At 40.9% G+C, this 17466-nt stretch overlaps 3 protein-coding genes and 1 long non-coding RNA gene across 6 annotated transcripts in view; 2 read left to right on the top strand and 2 right to left on the bottom strand.

Moving 5' to 3' along the window:
- twf1a (twinfilin actin-binding protein 1a) overlaps window positions 1–17466 on the top strand; it is a 606573-nt gene that overhangs the window by 473744 nt on the left and 115363 nt on the right. The gene's annotated exons all lie outside the window — the stretch shown is intronic.
- Window positions 1–17466, top strand: part of nell2a (neural EGFL like 2a) — a 141819-nt gene that overhangs the window by 97186 nt on the left and 27167 nt on the right. For both annotated transcript variants that reach the window (XM_073942343.1, NM_001080075.1), the window contains 2 exon segments: window positions 13335–13457; window positions 14746–14841. In XM_073942343.1, the coding sequence (XP_073798444.1) occupies window positions 13335–13457; window positions 14746–14841 (219 nt within the window).
- On the bottom strand, window positions 2767–11537 carry LOC101883590 (uncharacterized). Of its 2 annotated transcripts, XM_073942577.1 has the most exons (8): window positions 11447–11537; window positions 10635–10693; window positions 10400–10457; window positions 7761–7805; window positions 6561–7672; window positions 6313–6468; window positions 5053–5145; window positions 2767–4910 (listed from the first exon to the last, which is right to left on the bottom strand). In XM_073942577.1, exons 5-8 carry the CDS (start codon window positions 7659–7661, stop codon window positions 4593–4595), a joined length of 1668 nt encoding a protein of 555 aa, XP_073798678.1. In that variant the 5' UTR covers window positions 7662–7672; window positions 7761–7805; window positions 10400–10457; window positions 10635–10693; window positions 11447–11537; the 3' UTR covers window positions 2767–4592. The 2 variants fall into 2 exon arrangements, with proteins under 2 accessions (XP_073798678.1, XP_073798677.1); XM_073942576.1 differs by lacking the exon at window positions 10400–10457.
- Window positions 12525–17466, bottom strand: part of LOC137489306 (uncharacterized) — a 19039-nt gene continuing 14097 nt past the window's right edge. The window contains exon 3 of the long non-coding RNA XR_011008709.2: window positions 12525–13125. This is a non-coding gene — a long non-coding RNA (uncharacterized lncRNA). The remainder of the gene's footprint in view (window positions 13126–17466) is intronic.

Below are 17466 nucleotides of genomic sequence, written 5' to 3'. Positions count from 1 at the left end.
GCACTGAACTCATTCATCATCTGTTTGCAGTCATTCTCACTCTCAGTCACTTTCACTTCTCATTCTTGTCTACGTAAAGCGCTTTAAATGAGCGTTAAATTCCTTTATTGACGTATAAAGCACTGAATAAAAACATATGTGGCTGCAAACAATTTACACGAGCTGAATTTAGACAAGCAGATGAAGTTGAACACCACCACATTGAATTAATTAGTTTACATTCGGCCCATATCAATCACCTGCAGCCACTGCCCTGAAACAACTTAATAACACTGAGTTACAACACTATTCTAGCAACACCTTAGCAACCACCTACAACACCCTAGCAACTGCATAACATTTTAGCAACCACTCAGAACACAGCAGAGACGGACAGATGGAGAGACAGACAGACGGAGAGACAGACAGACAGATGGAGAGACAGACAGACGGAGAGACAGACAGACAGACAGACAGATGGAGAGACAGACAGACGGAGAGACAGACAGACAGATGGACAGACAGATGGAGAGACAGATAGACAGACAGACAGATGGAGAGACAGATAGATGTAGAGACAGACAGATGTAGAAACAGACAGACAGACAGATGGAGAGAAAGGCAGTTAGACAGATGGAGAGACAGACAGATGGACAGACAGACAGATGGAGAGACAGACAGATGGAGAGAGGCAGATAGACAGATGGAGAGACAGACAGACAGATGGACAGACAGACAGACAGACAGACAGAGACAGACAAATGGAGAGACAGACAGACAGATGGAGACAGACAGACAGATGTAGAGACAGACAGACAGACAGACAGATGGAGAGAAAGGCAGTTAGACAGATGGAGAGACAGACAGATAGACAGACAGACAGATGGAGAGACAGACAGATGGAGAGAGAGGCAGATAGACAGATGGAGAGACAGACAGACAGATGGACAGACAGACAGACAGAGACAGACAAATGGAGAGACAGACAGACAGATGGAGACAGACAGACAGATGTAAAGACAGACGGAGAGACAGACAGATGGAGAGACAGACAGATGGAGAGATGAAGAGACAGATGGATGAAAAAACTGATGAAAAAGAGACAGACAGACAGATGAGAGACTGACAGACAGATGGAGAGACAGACAGGCAGAGACAGACAGACAGAAAGACAGATGGAGAGACAGACAGACGGATAGAGAGACAAATGGATGAAAAAACTAACGGAAAAGAGACAGACAGACAGATGGACAGACAGATGGAGAGACAGACAGAAAGACAGACGGAGAGACAGACAGACTGAGAGACAGACAAACAGACAGATGGAGAGACAGATGGACAGATGGAGAGACAGACAGACAGACGGAGAGACAGACAGACAGATGGAGAGAGAGGCAGATAGACAGATGGAGAGACAGACAGACGGACAGACAGACAGACAGACAGATAGAGAGAGACATATGGAGAGAGAGGCAGATAAGCAGATGGAAAGACAGACAGACAGACAGATGGAGAGAGGCAGATAGACAGATGGAGAGACAGACGGACAGACGAGAGACAGACAGACAGAGACAGACAGATGGAGAGACAGGCAGACAGAAAGAGAGACAGACGGAGAGACAGACAGATGGACAGACAAACAGACAGACAGAGAGACAGACAGATAGAGAGACAGATAGATGGAGAGACAGACAGATGGAGAGACAAACAGACAGACGGAGAGACAGACAGATAGAGAGACAAATAGATGGAGAGACAGACAGATAAAGAAGCTGATAGAATAAAGACAGACAGACAGATGGAGAGACAGACAGACAGACACAGACAGACAGACGGAGAGACAGACAGATGGAGAGACAGACAGAGAGACAGACAGATGGAGAGACAGACAGATGGACAGACAGACAGACGGAGAGACAGACAGATGGAGAGACAGACAGACAGACAGACAGACGGAGAGACAGACAGATGGACAGACAGACAGACGGAGAGACAGACAGATGGAGAGACAGACAGACAGACATATGGAGAGACAGACAGACAGATGGAGAGGCAGACAGACAGACAGATGGACAGACAGACAGACGGAGAGACAGACAGATGGAGAGACAGACAGACAGATGGAGAGACAGACAGACAGATAGATGGAGAGACAGACAGACAGACAGACAGATGGAGAGACAGACAGACAGACAGATGGAGAGACAGACAGAGAGACAGATGGAGAGACAGACAGAGAGACAGACAGATGGAGAGACAGACAGATGAAGAAACTGATAGAAAAGAGACAGACAGACAGACGGAGAGACAGACAGACAGATAGATAGACAGACAGATGGAGAGACAGACAGAGAGACAGACAGATGGAGAGACAGACAGATGAAGAAACTGATAGAAAAGAGACAGACAGACAGACGGAGAGACAGACAGACAGATAGATAGACAGACAGATGGAGAGACAGACAGAGAGACAGACAGATGGAGAGACAGACACACTCAAAAAAATATTTAACCCCAAAAGTTAAACTTTATGTAATTCAATTGGATGTCAATTTTCCATCCAATTTAATCACATAAATCCAACGTAAAAGTTACCATTAGTTTAAGCCTAACCCATTTATGTTTAGTTAACATGAATGAATTAAATAAATGTTATGATAACTGCTGAAATAGGTTTTATTCTTGTATAATACATAGACTTTACTCATTTCGAATACATTATTATTATTTGTTTTATATAATCACCTTTTATGTTCTTAGGTATATTAAATAAATTCTCAACACAGATTAAATTTTTTAACATTTATTGTCCAATAACATCCAATCTGACAAAAACATACTGTAATGCAGTGCTTAACAAATAACTGCAATAGCTTTCTGGTTGTGACTTTTTAGTTTTGTGTGCCTACAAGTAACAGGCATCAACAAGGAAACATAATTCAACATCAAACATTAATTTCACATTTTCAAAGTTACATTGTCATGTTACCTCATAGTATGCTAAACAATGTTCTCTCCTGATCTATAACACAAAAGTAAATGATCCCTTCTTTTTCTAAATGTTTGTTAAAACAATTAACAATGACCCTTAACAATAAAATGACAATACAATAATGAAATAACACCTAAACACAAAATGCAATGAAATAAAATAAATTAAAAAAAGCAATCATTTTACTTTACATATCTAAAGTTTGCATCACTTTTTAATACATATAACAGGTTTACAATTTTCAGCATTTAGAACAGCAAAACAAGTCCTACTCACAGCAGATGGGAATGCTGAATTCCCAGTCGTGGCTTTAAAGGAAAAGTTCACCTGAAAATGAGTATTTACTCACCTTTCACTTGTTTCAAACTTTTATTGTTTATTTTCTTCTGTTGCTCACAAAATAATATATTTTGAAGAAAGCTGGAAACCTTGACTTTCACTGTATTTGTTTTTCCTACAATTGAAGTTAATGTCAAAATATATTTTGTGTTCAATAGAAGAAAGAAATTCATAAAGGTTTGGAATCAATTGAGGGAGTGTAAATAGTGAGTATATTTTCATTTTTTACGTGAACTGTCCCTTTAAAACCTTAAAGTGGTGGAATAAGTAGCATTCCACTTTTGTTGAACTATTTTAGTCCTCTAAACCAGCATTTCAGAAGAACATAAAAACATGAAAAACTACTATTTTATAACACAAAAGTAAATGATCCCTTCTTTTTCTAAATGTTTGTTAAAACAATTAACAATGACCCTTAACAATGAAATGACAATACAATAATGAAATAACACCGAAACACAAAATGCAATGAAATAAAATAAATAAAAAGAAAAAGCAATCATTTTACTATACATATCTAAAGTTTGTATCACTTTAATACATATAACAGGTCTACAATTTTCAGCATTTAGAACAGCAAAACAAGTCCTACTCGCAGCAGATGGGAATGCTGAATTCCCAAACTCCTCAGTCGTGGCTTTAAAGGAAAAGTTCACCTGAAAATGAGCATTTACTCACCTTTCACTTGTTTCAAACTTTTATTGTTTTTTTTCTTCTGTTGCACACAAAATAATATATTTTGAAGAAAGCTGGAAACCTTGACTTTCACTGTATTTGTTTTTCCTACAATTGAAGTTAATGTCAAAATATATTTTGTGTTCAATAGAAGAAAGAAATTCATAAAGGTTTGGAACCAATTGAGGGAGTGTAAATAGTGAGTATATTTTCATTTTTTTACGTGAACTGTCCCTTTAAAACCTTAAAGTGGTTTAATAAGTAGCATTCCACTTTTGTTGAACTATTTTAGTCCTTTAAACCAGCATTTCAGAAGAACATAAAAACATGAAAAACTACTATTCTGAGGCTGGAGATGTAACCAAGACAGTCTTAATACATCTGGAAAAGAAGTAATCCGTTGGCTTCCTGGACGCAAAAGTAAAATGGGTAACATCCTGTTTTAAAAGTTTCAGAGATTAAAAAAAAGAAAAAAGAAAGTGCAGTCCATGGCATACTGGAGTTAGTGTCATCAGTCGGTAGAAATATATCTTTTAGGGCATTCTTGTCTAAAGGTTTTCAATGTTGTTCCAGTTGAAGGCATGTAGGCAAACAGTGAATGTCCTATTCACTGAAACATTTTAATTTTAAGTGCTTGTACCTTTGGGGACAGCTTGCTGCCATCTAAGTTCATCAGTACCTTCTGAAAGAATTCAAATGTGAACTTGAGACATTGAGGATAGCTTAAATTGAGAGCGTAGATCAGTCCAAAGAGAATTACTAATCCAAAGGAAATACTCTTTAGGTTCTCTAGCAGCGTTACACCCTCTATCACAACTCCAACATCACTTGGCTCCTCCTCAGCACCAGCACCTTCCTTGCGAATCACAAAAAGCCCCAGAGTGGTCTCAGAAATTCTTGCTTCTGCTTCTTTAGGGTTGCTATCCTAAAATAAACAAGTAAATAAATATTCAATAATTTAATAACAATAAATAAATAAAACATTAATACTTTTAAATTTCAGTTAAATACTGGCAACATCTAGACTGTCAATGTATGTTAGGTTCTTTAGACATATGTATACAAACCTCGAATTCTTTGACAACTGTTGTCATGTCCTCATTGAAGTACACACACAGACTCTGTATGACACAATCTCGCTTGATGTGTATGTCACCACACTGAAAATTAGACAAAATTATACAATATTAAAATATAAAACCAACATGGGGGTAAGATCACAAGACCAGTGATGCATTCCTGATGAGGAAACAACACCCCAGACCTGGAAATATATCCAGCACATAGATGAAGTTTCTGAACAAGTTTTGTTTCTGTTTGTAATATAAATTTTTTTGTGGCAATTATACATTTTTGAGTGTTTTATATGTTGCAATGTTGACAAAGTGTAGGAATCTGCAGTTTTGTGTTTTAAAGAAAGTGATTTACAAAAACTGCTTTATTTGTCTGTATGGGGTGGAAGAAATGTGTGACACTGGAACCTGGTCAAAAATAGAACTATACTATAAATAGAAAATAAAACATTAAATTGACTGATATTAATCTGCTGCATTTTTGTGTTGTGCAATAATTGTTAAAATAACATTAATTTTGTATTCATTTGTGATTGTTATTTATTATTATTGGTAACATTGACTAATATAGTAACTATAGTGATTACTGTTAAATGTTAAATATGAAGAAAAACTTCCAGTAGGTTGGGACAAGCCTTAAAGCAAACCCTTTTCCTGTTACACACCTATTTGAGTTTCTTTCTTCGATTCTAAAAAAAATATTTAGAAGAATGCTGGTTGGTGGCAACGATTAACATGTTTTTTTTCTCCCAACTATGGAAGTCAATGTGTACCAATAACCAGCATTCTTCAAAATATCTTCTTTTGTGTTTAAAAGAATCTCCTAAAAGTTAAAAAAAAACAAAAAAACATGAGAGAGTAAATGATGAAGTCATTTTAATTTTGGGGTAAACTATCACATTAATGAGAGCTTCATTGAACCTCAGCTCATGATCTCAGCTTGTGAATATTTTGCATTTGTTGCTGACAAAACACTTTTCAAATGCATTAATGAGAATTGATAACTTGGCCCATATTTATATAAATATATTTAAAATAAAATTAATGTTACATCTTAAAACTTTTTAAGGCGGGTTTTCAGTTCAAGGATTTTGGTTTATACTCTGTTTCCACAAAAGCATACTGACATGCTCATCAAGGAGTTTACAGAGCATTAGATCTGCTGCAAACTCATATGAAATGCGCGACATAGAGAGTGAAACTCATGTACTCAGAGTTTTAATGTATCTTTTAATGTAATGCAATTTACCACACCTTGTCTGCAACTGTCATGATGCGTGATATCTTCTGTCCAGAAGCACCTCCTTTGCCGCTGAAAACCTTCTGTAGATCAGCAGAGTATTTGTCCAGCTGCGCGAAAAACTTTGACAGAAGAGGCACAGTCGTTATCCTCATAAATTCTGCGTTTATCTGAAAGAAATAAAGCAAAGGTAGATGATGAAATGTAGATGTATTGTGGAGAAATGAATTGAAATTTAGAAAAAAATATCACCAACACTTACTTCATTGACAGTGAACAGGGCAGGCCATCTACTTTGTAAATCAGAAACCATTGGCAAGTCCTCAACCAACTCTTGTCGCCTATAGGAGAAGGTCAAGTGCATTTTTTCTTTTATGACTGCCTCATTATTATTTTTTTTCACTTCAGTTAAGAGAGCAATTCTTTCCTTCTCCATACTATCAGCTGTTTCTCCTCTTGGAAGGCAGGGAAGGAAATTCACCTCAGCCTTTTTTGGCTTTTTGATGTTTGATGCTGCTTTACCCCGACCTTCACGCTTGTTCCTAAGTGAATTTACAGTGATTTCTGGGTGTCCAATCTTGCTGAGTTTTGAGCGGAAATTAGCCATCTTTATCTTTAGATAGTGTTTCCATCCTTCATGACCAGTGCGAGTTCCCTTTTCCCTCAAGCAAGGGTGGACATTTATCAAGGCTTCAGCTGCCTGATCAAGCTGACTATCAGTGGGGTATGCAGCATACCTAAAGATCTCCTCAGCCATGCCTTCAAGAATGTCAGATCTTAATTTTGGTGGTGGAATAAGTAGCATTTCACTTTTGTTGAACTCTGTGTCAGCTCTCTGAAGCTGAATTTCAGCAGAACAAGAAAAACGAGGAATTACAAAAACCTGAGGCCAAGAACTGGTTCTTGACTCCGGAGACTTAATCAAGACAGTCTCGGTGCTGCTGGAAAATGAGTCCTCAGACAAGTAGACTTCTGAGACTGAGTCAAATTCACAAGGGCTAGCATGTCTTGTGTTAGGAGAGTCAGAGCTACAGGTTGTCTTGTGCAAAGGAACAAGAATGCTGGAACAGGACGGTACATCAGGTGCAGTCTCATGCATGCAGGAGTTAAAGTCATCAGTTGACAGAAAAATCACTTTCAGGGTATCCCTGTCTTCAATTTGAGTGGTTGATGTGAGATTCATGTATTCATTTCCAAAGTCCTTATCTTTGTACTGGAGCCTGAACTTTTGCTTTACACCAAAAACAGTCATTATTTCAAGGACAAGTTCATCCACAGACTTTGGGATTCCTGTCTTAAGTGCAAGCTTTCTTGCATCTTCATCCCCACCAAAAACAATCCTTAGATTGACTGGACTCGACATCTTTCTTTTTTCTATAAGAGGGTATGAAGCAGAATATGACAAAGTCAGTAATACAATTTTATTACTTATTTTACACAAAACACTTGATAAATACATTACCTTAAATGAGGATGTGCCTCTTCAGGGTCACCATTCGTCTTCCTCCTACCATATAATCATACAGTGGATAAGCATCCGTTAGCTGATCTAAATCAACCAGGGCAACCTCTCTATCAGGAGAGACAGTTAACTGAAAAGCTCTAAAATGTTCTTGATACCATGCACACAGTACCTTCACAACAAAATTCAGTCTGCTTTTGACAATACAGATTTGAAGAATTTCAGCAAACTCTGGGAGCCCACCTGCTGACCCAAACGAAATCAGCATACCAGTTCTATAATTTATCCCATTGTTTGTCACATTTTTTGCCAGATGAACTTCATTAATCCCTGGATATTTCTGTCTTAAGCCTTCTACCACTTCCTTGTTTAAAACATCCACAGAAAGTGTGGAGACACTAGTAACTTCTAGTCTGGACTTCTTAAGGCTACAAGAATGGATCTGATAAGCGATCATTTGCTGGTGTTTGGCAGCCAGTGTGAGCGTTATGTTTTTAAAACAATTTGTGTGGCGAGCTACTTTCTTAAAGAAGCTATGTTTCGCCTCAAACCTCATAGTCCACTGCCCTACTAGAGGTCCAAAAAACTGAATCATTTGTGGATAATGCTCCACATAATGATGTTTTGGTAACAGTTGTGCTGGAAAAAGTTCAACAAATCTGTGTCTGTGCTCTACAATTTTGCAGTTTAAGTAGGCTACTGTTTCTTCGTTATGAATAGGGGCTACAGCAAGTTCAACTATTTCTTTCAAATCAAGAAGTATGATCCAAGCAGGCTCAGTCTCTGGTATCAAGTCTCCAATGATGAATGGAAGCAATCTCATTAAATTCCAATTTTCATGTGCGTTACCTCCAATTGTCTTCTTGGAGGCATATGTATATGGAATAACGTGTGGTTTATTGGTTTTATCACCCCACTTATAAGGGAAGTTCAAAATCAATGAGTTTAGAGTATCAAGAGACAGGTACTTCTTGGAAACAAACTCTTTCAAGCAAAGTGCAAGTTCAAATGGTACAATACCCTCAAACAGGTCGTGTGCAATATCTGGTGGATAGCCTCTAGTAACATGAAAGTGAGATAAATTCTCTGTTAACACACAACCTCTTTTTACTCCACAAAATGCTACAGAGTTTTCTTTAGCAGATGCTACATGTGCATCATGAATTTCCTTTGTTCTAAGGGCAAAGTCGCCAGTCAGAACAGATTCAGCTTGAATCTCCAATCTCTTCCCTATGCAGAACCTGCAAAAGTACTCACCAGAGAAGCTTTCTATAAAGCCTGCTAAACTGTGGGCCCCTAAATTATCTGCAATGACAGACTGGACTGTACCTTTCACAAACCGCCCAAGCCCTGGAAGGTAGACACCGTGACTCTCTAAAGTAATCAATTCCTGTAAAAGGGGCTCCAAAATTGTACCATATCCATATGACTTTACATGTTCAGTCTTGCATAAAACTGCCAGATAGATAGATGAAAGTGTGGAGCTGCATCCAGGTGGCAAATTATTCAAAATCCAGTAGACCCCACAAAGTTTATGCTTTTTACGTGAAGTGCCTAAGGGGTTGCAGAGTTCAAAATCATCAATGTACAATGACAGTGATATTTTTAATTCCTCTCCGCAAAAAAATGTGTTTTCCTTGCAATAAAGTCCATCTCTGATTGACCTATACTGCTGTTCTTTGTCTGCCCCTGAATCAGTTTTTTGCTTCTCGTGGTCCCCAATAACACACTGTAAAATATCACTGCAACTAAACAACAGCTGAAGAGAAGGCAAAATTGGTATATACTGATAGGTTTTTCGACTTTTTTGATTAAGGATAAACTCAATTGGCTCTACAACTGTTACATGTTCTTTGTAGAATTGCTTCCGCTTGAAAGCAGTGGCAAGGGGACCACCTTTTTCTATGGCTTTAACCAAGGGATTTGACCTGCCTGCTGCTTCAGAAAGCTCTTGAATGACAAATTCATCAATTTCTAAGTTGTGATTTTTAAAAATGTCAGAAATTATGCTACAAGTGACTTGATTTGATGCTGAAGTTAATGAATAATGTAGTTCCTGAAGTAATTCATCAACTGCGGTGGCTGGGACATGCAAAATGTTTTCCAACTTTAATAAAACAAGGGCAATATTAAGAACACTTCCCTTAAAAACATCTTCATCAGTATTAGCATCATTGCATGACTCTAACACAGATTCTGTTGAACATGTGGGTAAATCAATGGGAGAACTGGCTGACTCTTGACAGTCTGCAGTGACTGTGACAACAGTTAATTTAAAGTCAGTTAGACAATGTGGATTGTGCTTCCTATTTTTGTGTGTATGAAATGTGTTATAAATGTTACTTTTAAATGTACACTCTTTAAATACACAAGTCACAGTTTCATGTTTACGCAGATGTTCATTTAGATGACTAAAGTAATCTCTTTCATTTGACTCAATGCATGTACACAGCTGACATGAAAATGTAGCTAACTGATTTTGTTTTGAAGATGACTGATGAACGTGTGCACGGTATATATGACTTAAAAGGTTATTCCATGATTTAAATGTGCAAGGACATGTATTGTATACACAAGGATGCCTAAACCTTGCCCCAAAATGTCCATGTTTGAGCTTAGAATGTTTCAATAACTCATACCTACTGGATACTTCTGTGCCACACACTTTACATTGCCACATTCTCAAGACTCACATATCTAAAAGTAAAACATGTGAGTGTGAGAAAAGTAACAATTTTACAAAATAAAACAAGATATATATATATATATATATATATATATATATATATATATATATATATATATTATATATATATATATATATATATATATATATATATATATATATATATATAAATAAACAAAAACACTTACTGTAATTGAGTGATTGTCCCAAACTGGAGACAATGTGGAATGTCACAACGATGAGATCTCTGAAATGGTAAAAATGACATATAATTAGAGTTTTGTAATGAAATTACATTTTTTTAAATAAAAAAAAAATTGCACGATCAACTAACTTTTACATACACAATGTTTTAAATAAACATTTACAAGTAGCTGCTAACGTTAACGTTACATTTTTCACTTCCAGTACACGACTTTAGTATGACATAATCCAACAATCTTGTACATGCAACTTTCAAATAATGTCGAGTTTGTACAACGCTTCGTCATATTTTTAAAACATAAAAATGCAAAATATAAAGTTACGTGGAGATTGCTAACATTAACGTTAATCTATTATTATTAAGTTACGTTACAAGTGCAGTCTTCCTAAGATGAATATAGTAGACCATATATAGCTTAAAGTGACCCAAATTGCAGATAGGTGATAACAGATTAATATATTTTACTAGAAATGATAATTTTACTAGAAATTATAAAGTTTAACGTGTTCTAACCATAGACTGTAAAAATAGTCAACGTGCTTGCAAAGTGAATTACTTCGAAATGATGCAGATTTTTTTTGTTTTGTTTTTTAAATCATGCAAGCACTCTGCTTCACTGAAAAAGGATACACATAACTTACTCAAACGATGGTTAATTTTAAAAATGCAAGTGACGGCCGAAAATATCCAATGTCAGTTAATTCGCCATGTGACGATGAATCAATATCGATCGCATAAAAGAATCACGTCTTAAAATAGTTTACACATCAATCACAAATGAAGAAAATATCTTACCTTGTATACTCTCCCGATCAGATCTTCACTGTCACTTCTCTGCTACCGTTGTCTTCCTCGCGCTTAGCCCGCCGGCTAGCCCGCCTTCAGTGTTCCTAACCGATGCGCATGCCCGTCCTGGCGCCTTCAGTGTTCCTAACCGATGCGCATGCCCGTCCTGGCGCCTACAGTGTTTTTAAATTACGCGCATGCGCAACCTCTGCATTCGCTCTTTACGGCAACCAATTAAGTATAGTTTATGTAATTTGAGCAGGTTTGTTTCGAGTCCATTAAATTCATGTTGAGACAGCATAATTTGAAACAATAATAGCTATTTTATACTTTTTTAAACAAACTCTATTTAAATTGTTTGCTTAATTTCAATTACAGGCAAGAATCATTTTTTTGAGTGCAGATGAAGAAACTGATAGAAAAGAGACAGACAGACAGACGGAGAGACAGACAGACAGACACAGATAGACAGACGGAGAGACAGACAGATGGAAAGAGAGCCATATAGACAGATGGAGAGATAGACGGTGAAGAAACTGATAGAAAAGAGACAGACAGACTGAGAATCAGAGAAAGATAGACAGAAAAGGTAAAGAAACAGACAGATGGACAAATTGATGGATAGACGGACAGAAAAAGAGAGGGAAAACAGACAGAAAGAGAGATACAGAGACAGAAAGATGGATAGACAGAGAGACAGACAGACAGAGAGAGTGAGACAGATGTGCAGGAGTCTCTCTATCTGCCCATCCTCATACAGGTGTGTCAGAGCTGACCTTCAGCTAATCCCCTCATCTGACATCTGTGTGTGTGTGTGAGAGAGAGATAGAGAGTGTGTGTGTTTATGTATGTGTGAGATAGAGAGAGAGAGAGAGAGAGTGTGTGTGTGTGTGTGTGTGTGTGTGTGTGTGTGTGTGTGTGTGTGTGTGTGTGTGTGATAATGCAGTCTGCTCCAGTCATCTCTTTGGGATTGAAACTGTCATTTCCAGTTTGCATGAAGTGAATGCGGCTCAGGACACTCGCTGACCGACACTGATGGCTGACAGAGCAGATGAAGAGAGTGACGAGAATACAGAGCGGCAGCAAATGATGATCAACACATCAGGCTTTATTTTCTAACAAAATGTATTCAAATGATTATTATTAATGTTTTCATTTGATGATTCTTTTTCCCATTAAATGTCAAAGTCACCAGATCTAAGATAAATATGAAATGACATTCAGTGCATATATCAAACAACACTTCCCAGAAAACAAGTCATTTATCCTGTGAGTAAATAAACACCCTGATGGAGGAGGTCATCATCTGCAGCGTGTGCTTCATTAATGTTCACAGTAGACGCCAGCTTTACTCCACACATGCTGCTGCTGGACTCGAGGAAGTTCTGAAGTTCTGAAGTGTTTTAATATTCATGTGGATCTCTGGCGTCTCGGAGTGTGTGCAGCTCTTGGCTCTGCTGACGGCGGTAATGATGAGGAATGTTGGCGGCTGTTGCTGATATGAAGCCAGTGTTTCTTTCCCTCTGATTTTAGATTCATTAGAGGGATGATGGCAGCTCGCAGGGCATTTAATGCAATGGAAATATCATTCTCATTCACACCTGCGAGATGCTTCAGCACAGGGCTAAAATTAACACTCCAACAGAGCCAAGAGTCAACAAAACTGGCTTTATCAGGTCACTCTCCAGCTGTACAGCGTACAATAAGAAGAGAAAAACACATCTCAGATATAGTCTTCAGACATAAACTAAACTACAGCGTATACATAATCCAGATTACATCATTCATTACTGCCAGCACTGGCTATACTGTATTGCATGAAGTGTATAAAACCTGTGATGTGCTGTTGACTCACGTGCGTGTGTGTGTGTGTGTGTGTGTGTGTGTGTGTGTGTAGAGCATGACGAGTGTGCGTCCGGACAGCACGACTGTGATGAAAACGCTCTGTGCTTCAACACTGTCGGCGGCCACAGCTGCTCCTGCAAACCCGGATACAGCGGCAACGGCACCGTCTGCAGAGGTGAGTCACATGACCCTCCTCACCCTATCATGTGACCCACTTGACCCCATCACATGACCTGCCAGACCACTGAGCCTTTCACATGACCAGTCATGAAACACCTGAACCATAATGTCCACCTGACCCATCCACATGACCCATTTGACCCCGTCACATGACTTGCCAGGCAACCGACCCAGTCACATGATCCACCTGACCCCAGACCCCATCACGTGACCGAACTGACCCAAGTACATAATCTACCTGACACCATCACGATACCCCTGACCCCAGACCCCATCACGTGACCCACCTGACCCCATCACATAGCTCAACTGACCCCAGACCCAATTACATAACCCACCTGACCTCATCACATGATCCACCTGACCCCAGACCCCATCACGTGACCCACCTGACCTCATCACATGATCCACCTGACCCCAGACCCCATCACGTGACCCACCTGACCTCATCACATGACCTGCCAGACCACTGAGCCTTTCACATGACCAGTCATGAAACATCTGAACCATAATGTCCACCTGACCCATCCACATGACCCATTTTACCCCGTCACATGACTTGCCAGGTAACCGACCCAGTCACATGATCCACCTGACCCCAGACCCCATCACGTGACCCAACTGACCCAAGACCCAATTACATAATCTACCTGACACCATCACGATCCCCCTGACCCCAGACCCCATCACGTGACCCACCTGACCCCATCACATAACTCAACTGACCCCAGACCCAATTACATAACCCACCTGACCTCATCACATGATCCACCTGACCCCAGACCCCATCACGTGACCCACCTGACCTCATCACATGACCCAACTGACTCCAGACCCTATCACATGACCCACGTGACTCCATCACATGATCCACCTGACCCCATCACATGACCCAACTGACCCCAGACCCAATTACAGAACCCACCTGACCTCATCACATGATCCACCTGACCCCATCACGTGACCCACCTGACCCCATCACATGAGCTACCTGACCTCATCACATGACCCACCTGACCCCATCACATGATTCACCTGACCCCATCACATGATCCACCTGACCCAATCACATGATCCACCTGACCCCATCACATGACCCACCTGACCCCATCACATGATCCACCTGACCCCAGACCCTATCATCTGATTATTGACCCGATCACCTGACCTTTCATGACTCCCCTGATCCTGTCACGTGACCAGCTAAACATCTGACACCACCTAACCCAAAATATCAACGCATCACATGACCTCTGACCCCAGGTGCTCTTTGTGACCCGCAGCGCTATGTGATGGCCGCTGTCTGAACGGTGGCTCCTGCGCATCCCCAAACGTGTGTGTGTGTCCCCAGGGCTTCAGCGGGCAGAACTGCGAGACAGGTAAGAGTCATTGCCCAGCAGGTATATGTCCATCTAATGTCATACGACGTTAATATTAGGTTAGATTTAGGTCGTGATGTCAGGGGACCAAAATTCAATGCCTAGCCAGCATCCAGGGACAACATTATTTTGATGTCCAATAACAATGTCAAATGACGTTGATATTTGGTTGATTTTAGGTTGTGTTAGAAACTGACCAAAATCCAACATCTTAAACCCGCGTCATATTGACGTCAGATACTGACATTCATTCATCAGGTATGGCAACCAAAATCCAACATCTGATAGACGCCGTAGTGGCAACGTCAAGCTGTACCATCATTAGACGTTGATATTTGGTTGATTTCAGGTTGGATGTTGGACATTGACGTCGGCCTGACTTTAGGTTCTGACGTCAACATGATTTTCATTTCCAAACAAAGTGCAACGTCCCCACGACTCTTTCTAGGTATACTAGAAACTTCCAGACTGGTCTGTTGAAGGAAGTTGGAGCTAAACTAAGCAGGACACCAACCCTCCAGGACTGAGTTTGGGCACCCCTGATCTAAACAGTCTCTGGGTCAATGTGTGTAAAGATTTTGGACATCTTCTTGGACACTTTTAATGCTTGGGCGATGACGACCAATTTGGCATCGTACGACGTGTAATGTGATAGATTGTGCGCGAGATGTCTGAAGAGTGAGGAGGGATCACGACTTATTTAAGGACCGGGAGGGAGACGCGCAATTCCCAGGAGATTATCACTTGTTTGCGGGCTTTATGAGTCTCGCAAATGCATAGAGACTTCCGGAACTTCAGGGAGACTTGGGATGTCTGAATATCACGTTTAAGAACTATAGTGAGACGCGATCCGGCGGTACATCCTTGATTAACTATCTGACTTGGTTCACTGCTCTCCGGCTGGAGCTCAGAGGAGCGCATGACGTTGTGTGTCTGTGTGTGTGTGTGTGGCTCTGCTCTAAAATGCCATTTTAATACTAAGTTGTATGAGTGTAAATGGGGCCTGAGTGTGTATTTTTTGCAAGTGGGTTTGCGACGGGGGCAGGGCGGCGGATTGGCGATGCCGGCTCAGCATTGTGTTGTCTATTTGCCATCGTCTATCAGCCCAACCCTACTTTCAAACATTTTGCTGCAATTATAAATCGTCTTGAGGTAGTTCATTATGAGGTGATTTACCTTTTATGTGTGATTTGATTGGACGGGAATCACAGGACTGATTTTTCTAATCACCATAGACAAGAGGCAATACAGTAGTGACTGGAGGTTGAAGAAAAGTAGTGGAGTAAAAGTAGCGATACTGCACTAAACATGTACTTAAGGGAAAGTACATTTATAAAACTACTTAGTAAATTACTAAGTACTCTGTTACAGTAAATTAAGTATATTTAATTTGTTACTTTACACCACAGGTAACTATCTTGGTACTTCGTGTTTCCAGTATAGCGCTGTGACCTGAAATGTTTGGAGCTTCCTCACTTGCAAATCAGAGAGACTCTGTCTGAAGAATTACAAATTACCTATTTTTTGGTCAGCCAGGGGATGAAACTAAGGCAACATAATCGTTCTCCTAACTGTTCACTGCTAAAAAAAAATGTAAAAAAAAAAATGACACGACCTCAGGACCGGAGCAAGCTTAACTGCCGCTCTAGGCAAAGAACGGTCACGCCGCCCACAACCCTAAAGTGATGGGGGCGAGGGAGCTGTTGCAGAAGCCGCCCTCTCTATTCTGCCGCTCTAGAGGCGGATATAACTGAGGGCACGGGTGGTGAGGGTAGTGTCGCGGACGCCGCTCTCTCTATTCTGCTGCCCTAGACGCGGATATAACTGAGGGCACGGGTGGTGAGGGTAGCATCGCGGACGCCGCCCTCTCCATTCTGCTGCCCTAGACGCGGATATAACTGAGGGCACGGGTGGTGAGGGTAGCATCGCGGACTCCGCCCTCTCTATTCTGCTGCCCTAGATGCGGATATAACTGAGGGCACGGGTGGTGAGGGTAGCATCGCGGACGCCGCCCTCTCCATTCTGCTGCCCTAGACGCGGATATAACTGAGGGCACGGTTGGTGAGGGTAGCATCGCGGACGCCGCCCTCTCTATTCTGCTGCCCTAGACGCGGATATAACAGAGGGTGCGGGTGGTGAGGGTAGTGTCGCGGACTCCGCCCTCTCTATTCTGCCGCTCTAGACGCGGATATAACTGAGGGCGCGGGTGGTGAGGGTTGTGTCGCGGACGCCGCCCTCTCTATTCTGCCGATCTAGACGCGGATATAACTGAGGGTGCGGGTGGTGAGGGTAGTGTCGCGGACGCCGCCCTCTCTATTCTGCTGCCCTAGACGCGGATATAACTGAGGGTGCGGGTGGTGAGGGTAGTGTCGCGGACGCCGCCCTCTCTATTCTGCTGCCCTAGACGTGGATATAACTGAAGGCGCGGTTGGTGAGGGTAGTGTCGCGGACGCCGCCCTATCTATTCTGCTGCCCTAGACGCGGATATAACTGAGGGCGCGAGAGGTGAGGGTAGTGTCATGAATGCCGCCCTCTCTATTCTGCCACCCTATGTCCCCTCTATGGATGCACCGGCCCCCAACGAAGCTTGTGGAGGCATCCTTGTTGGGAACTGCCGCACTATGG

This window comes from Danio rerio, chromosome 25 (genome assembly GCF_049306965.1).
Source record: "Danio rerio strain Tuebingen ecotype United States chromosome 25, GRCz12tu, whole genome shotgun sequence".
NCBI lineage: Eukaryota > Metazoa > Chordata > Actinopteri > Cypriniformes > Danionidae > Danio > Danio rerio.
Note: the sequence above shows the minus strand (reverse complement) of the source record. Positions and strands in the feature narration are given on the sequence as shown.

What these genes read in the sequence shown, in the direction of transcription:
- LOC101883590 (XM_073942577.1), bottom strand. Translation starts at nt 7,661, where the DNA reads ATGTCGAGTCCAGTCAATCTAAGGATTGTTTTTGGTGGGGATGAAGAT. An exon ending in TCATGACAGTTGCAGACAAG is followed by an intron (nt 5,146 to 6,312) that starts GTGTGGTAAATT and finishes TCTAATTTTCAG; the next exon opens with TGTGGTGACATACACATCAA. An exon ending in CAGTTGTCAAAGAATTCGAG is followed by an intron (nt 4,911 to 5,052) that starts GTTTGTATACAT and finishes TGTTTATTTTAG; the next exon opens with GATAGCAACCCTAAAGAAGC.